Source organism: Podarcis bocagei, assembly GCF_964188305.1.
Source record: "Podarcis bocagei genome assembly, chromosome: 16".
Taxonomy (NCBI): Eukaryota; Metazoa; Chordata; class Lepidosauria; order Squamata; family Lacertidae; genus Podarcis; species Podarcis bocagei.
In genome coordinates, this window is record NC_138142.1 from 19,242,720 (window position 1) to 19,247,999 (window position 5,280).

The following is a 5,280-nucleotide window of genomic DNA, read 5'->3' on the forward strand; positions in this document are numbered from 1 at the left end:
AAAAAAATGTTTTAATCAGATGCAGAGGGCTCTGAATTTGACCAAAGCAGGATCGCTAGGGAGGGAGGGGTTTTCTTGGACACACACACACAACGCCCAGCAAGGACCAAGAGACTAGCTCATTTCTTTCTTTGTTTTTAAATTGTTTTGTCTTTGTTTCATTTTGTATTTTGCATTTTGATGTTGTGAACTGCCCTATGATCTTTGGTACGCAAGGGCGATATACAAATTTAACGAATAATATTAATAGTATTTTGAAGTCTCTCTGTAATCAAAGGGACGCATAGGACGCGATGGATTTAAACTACCGTACGTACGCTTGAAAATTCGGGTTTTCGTTTGAAAAATCCCTAAGGTGCAAAGCTATCTGGATTGAAATATTTCCTTTTCACGTAGCCTGAAATGGGTTCGGGTTGCTGCTGTGTGTATGTTTTAATGACCTCCCACCAGCACCTTTCTCTGAACATCAGCCCAGAGTATCTCTTTCGGTCCGACAAACTCTCGCTCACTCATTCCTTGTCAAGCGCAGCTCAGTCACACTCGGTCACTACGCGCAAGGTTTTAGGCAAGAAGGAGAAAAAAAGAACCAGGTTGGGTTTTTTTCCTGAGGAAACAACAACAAAAAGTATTTATTGATTACAAAGGTCAGAAGGGGAGTCACCCGCCAGAGGGACCTGCCCAATCCGGGGGGATTCTCGGGTCTTGGCGGTGATGAAGAACTGTCCGACCTACTCGGATAGCACCAAAGCGCCAGTGTCCGGCATAGAAGAAGGGGGGGGGGGGAGAAAGAGAAAGGGAAGGGGTGACATGGCAGTGTCCTGAATCGCCCCAGCCCGTCGGGCGAGAAAGATGCGATGCCCAAGTGCTATCGCTGGAGAGGGGCGCCTCGCCGTCGGAAGTCCCAGGTTGCGCGCAGGCGCCTCTTCCAAAAGCGCGCTTCTCGCTTTGCTGCTTGCCGGCTCGTGGAGCTGAAAGCCGCCCTTGCCGCCGCCATCAGACGGGACTGGAGAGCTCGGAGGAGCCGTCTGAGCGGCTGCCTCGCTCTCCTCCTCCTCGCCTCTTTCTTCACACCTTGGTGCCCAAGGAGGGCAGCTCAGACTTCTGGGTCTGCCCGCTGAGGGTGGAGGAGACGGAGCCGGCCTGGGCGCGCAGGGCCCGGCGCAGGCCGAGCAGGAGGAGACACTGGGCGCGGAAGCGGCTGTCGAAGAAGGCGTAGAGGAAAGGGTTGAGGCAGCTGTTGATGTAAGCCAGGCAGGTGGCGTAGGGGTGCAGGCGAGGGATGAGTTCGAGCCAGGAGCAGGGCAGGTGCAGCACCCCCACCCAGTAGAGCACGTAGAGGTTCTTGAGCAGGTGGAAAGGGAACCAGCAGGCGGCGAAGACGGCCACCAGGGTGACGATGATGCGCAGCAGGCGGCGGCGCTGGCGGCCCTCCTCCTTGCGCACGTGCTGCTGGAAGTGGCGGCTGACGGTGGCGCCGATGCAGCAGTAGCAGAGCGTCATGAGCAGCAGCGGCAGCACGAAGCCCAGCGCCGTCGTGGAAAGGCTCAGCGCCGCCATCCAGTATTCTTTTTCCCGCGGGCTGGACGCCACGCTGCTGAAATCCATGTCGCACTCGACGGCGGCCTCAGCAGCCATAGCTGCATCAGCGGCAGCGGCATCAGCAGCAGAGGCGTTGCCGTCGGTCTGGTGGGGTGGAAGGCGCGTACGCGTGTTGCGCAGCAAGAGCGCGGGCAGCGCCAAGAGCCCGGCCAGCAGCCAAACGGCGACCAGGGAGAGCAGCGTGGAGGTGCGCGGGCGCGCCGAGGCGGGCCGCCCGACGGAGCGCGGCAGGGCGTGCACGATGGCCAGGTAGCGCTCGAAGCTGAGGCAGCCCAGGCAGAAGGCGGACGCGAACATGTTGAGCAGCACCAGGTAGCTGCTCAGCTTGCACAGCGCCGAGCCGAAGGGCCAGTGGAAGCGCAGCGCCGTGTAGGCGGCCCAGAGGGGCAGCGTCACCACGAAAGCAAGGTCGGCGAGCGCCAGGTTGCCGATGTACGTGTCCGCCGAGCGCCGCTTCGCGGGCGGACCGCGCCACACGGTGAAGATCACCAGGCCGTTCCCCGACAGGCCCAGAACGAAGACCAGCATGTAGAGGACGGGCAGCAGCGAGAAGGAGACCTCCCAGTCCGTCTCGGCCTCTTCCCAGGCGCACTGCAGCTCCAGGAAGCTGTCGTTCCAGGCCCCCGACGGCTCCTCTTCATACTGGTAATGGTCCCCCGCCAGCGGATAGTCGAGAGGCTGCTGGTGGCGCTCCATGGCGCAGGCAGCCCACCAACCGGAGAGCAGGCGCGAAGGGTCTTGTCTTCCGACGGCTGGCACCAGCGGCTTTCTCGTCCGACAGCTGTCCTCTGGCTAAGGGAAGCTATTAAAGAGCGGCGGGGTGGGCGGAGGAGAAGGGGGGGTGGCTTGAGGAGACACCGCCCTCTCGCTGCGCGCCCGCCGGGACAGAGCCAGCCCCTCCCGTCGGGGTTTGAGTGGGTAGACGGAGCCAGTCTGGGATTTTGCGATGAGTTTTTGCTTGCCTGCTTCGCCAGGGACAGCCAGCAGATCAGCCCCAGCGAAAGGATTTGCTGGGATGGACGGCAGCCGTCCATCAGAGCCTCTTCTCCCAGGTGACAGGTCCTTTATAGGGGAGAATGCCCCTATCCATTACTGTTGCAGGAAGCTGCCTTACAGCGAGTCAGGCAGATTAGTCTATCTAGTATTTTGTAAGGCGTGACTGGCTTTGGGTTTCAGGTGAGCGGTCTTCCCGGCCCTACCTGGGGGTGCCCAGGACTGAGCCCCTGAACCGTTTCTATGCAAGGCAGGTGTTCTGACCCTGAGCTACAGCTTTCCCTAAAAATGAAGCAAGACCCCACAGTCACCATAGGATTAAAGGCTGGTTTAAATAAGAACCTAGGAAACTGCCTTCGAACAAGTCAAACTGCTGGTCCATCTAGCTCAGTATTGTTGGCACTGACTGGCAGCAGCTATCCAACAGGGAGTCTCTTTCCCGGCGCTACTTAGAGACCTGAGGGATAAGGCAGCCCCCATCAATGTTCCTATGGCAATTTATGGGACAAACCTCCCTTTCCGGCTGCTTTGAAATAGGTGCGTACTCTTGGATACAATTCACGTTCATTTCAGCAAGAAAGCCTTCCTGGATCCTAACCCTTGTCAATTAGTGAAGGGGGGGTGTCTGCTTGGGGAGGTTCTACATTGTGCACCTGGGCGCTGAACTGCCTCGTTGCCATTGCTGCCCCCTCCCCCTTCCCAAAAGAAAGAAGACGATTCAGCGTCGGAATAAGAGAAGCTGCTGTTTCGTTTTCACAGGCCTTCATGTGGGAATATTCCAGACCGGATGCTTTGCCAGGGGAGCGCAATGGGTGCTCAGGGGCTCCTGCTTCCCATGAGAACCACCACCAGAGATTGCAAACCCTTCTCTTTCTCTCTCACTTGCAAAAAAAGTAGCATTATGAATGCTTTTCATCAGCATCATGAGGATGTGCTCACAGCGATGCACAGCTGCGGGCTTCAGAATTGTGTGCAGGCACATGGGCACACCAGAGGGGAGTATTGGGGTGCTCCTCCCCAATGCCCATTGCTATGCTCATCACCCCAGATGGATAGGGTGACAGGGAGGGGGGGTGTCTCTGCAATCCTATCCAGATGTTGCTCTCTCTTTTGACAGAGAGTCAAGAGCTTCCCAAACTCAGATTATGGATAGCGGTACATGCACAATAAGGGTCTGTTTGCACCATTCCAGTTTGCATTTTGAGCTACATGGGAATACAGGAAGCTGTTTATACTGAGTCGGACAACTGGTCCGTCTAGTTCTGTACTGTCTACACTGACTGGCAGCAGCTCTCCAGGGTTTCAGGCAGGGGACATTCCCAATTTATACTCCCCCCCCCACTCTCATGGGTTCCCAAGCAGCAAACAGAAACACAATTTAAAAACAAAGTTGGGGGAAAGAATCTAAAACAGATTTAAACATTCTTTAAAAAGATTAATATTAAAAGCAATTGCCATTAAAAGCATCCTTCTAGCCAATGACCTTGAGGTATTCTTCAGCTACCAAATGCACTTGGATAAACAGGAATGTTCTCAAATTCCTCCTGAGAATGGAGGCAGGCAGGCACATCTCACTAGTCTGAGCAGTTTACAAGTGCAAAACCCATTCTAAAAATTAAAATGCTCCATGAAACAACCGCATGATAAAAGGATAGCAATTAAACCAGTTACAACAGCAATTAAAATTGTTGTTGTTACAGTTTATTTATGTACTGCTTTTGGGCCAAAAAGCCCCCAAAGCAGTGAATAACATATGAAAACACCAACAAATACCCCCCCCAAAAAAAATACTAAAGAAAATGAAATGGTACAAAATGGCTATAGAGACTTCTACCCCCAATCTTTCCTTGTCAGACTAACCTGATCTCGTTTTTTGACAGAATTACAAGCCTGGTAGATGAAGGGAACGCAGTGGATGTAGCCTACCTTGATTTCAGCAAGGCATTCGACAAGGTGCCCCATGATATTCTTGTAAAGAAGCTGGTAAAATGCGGTCTTGACTATGCTATGATTTGTAACTGGCTGACTGACTGAACCCAAAGGGTGCTCATCAATGGTTCCTCTTCATCCTGGAGAAGAGTGACTAGTGGGGTGCCACAGGGTTCTTGTCTTGGGCCCGGTCTTATTCAACATCTTTATCAACGACTTGGATGATGGACTCAAGGGTATCCTGATCAAATTTGCAGATGACACCAAACTGGGAGGGGTGGCTAACACCCCAGAGGACAGGATCACACTGCAAAACGACCTTGACAGTTTAGAGAACTGGGCCAAAACAAACAAGATGAACTTTAACAGGAAGAAATGTAAAGTATTGCACTTGGGCAAAAAAATGAGAGGCACAAATACAAGATGGGGGACACCTGGCTTGAGAGCAGTACATGTGAAAGGGATCTAGGAGTCTTGGTTGACCACAAACTTGACATGAGCCAACAGTGTGACACGGCAGCTAAAAAAACCGATGCAATTCTGGGCTGCATCAATAGGAGTATAGCATCTAGATCAAGGGAAGTAATAGTGCCACTGTATTCTGCTCTGGTCAGACCTCACCTGGAGTACTGTGTCCAGTTCTGGGCACCACAGTTCAAGAAGGACACTGACAAACTGGAACATGTCCAGAGGAGGGCAACCAAAATGGTCAAAGGCCTGGAAACGATGCCTTATGAGGAACGGCTAAGGGAGCTGGGC

The 5,280-nt window shown here is 53.5% G+C and overlaps 1 protein-coding gene across 1 annotated transcript; it reads right to left on the minus strand.

Annotated features, from left to right (window-relative positions):
- Positions 1 to 593: 593 nt before the first annotated feature.
- Positions 594 to 2,414, minus strand: LOC308576252 (apelin receptor-like). Its single transcript, XM_081175429.1, has one exon. The coding sequence runs from the start codon at positions 2,293 to 2,295 to the stop codon at positions 1,066 to 1,068; it is 1,230 nt and encodes a 409-aa protein (XP_081031555.1). The 5' UTR covers positions 2,296 to 2,414; the 3' UTR covers positions 594 to 1,065.
- Positions 2,415 to 5,280: the final 2,866 nt, after the last annotated feature.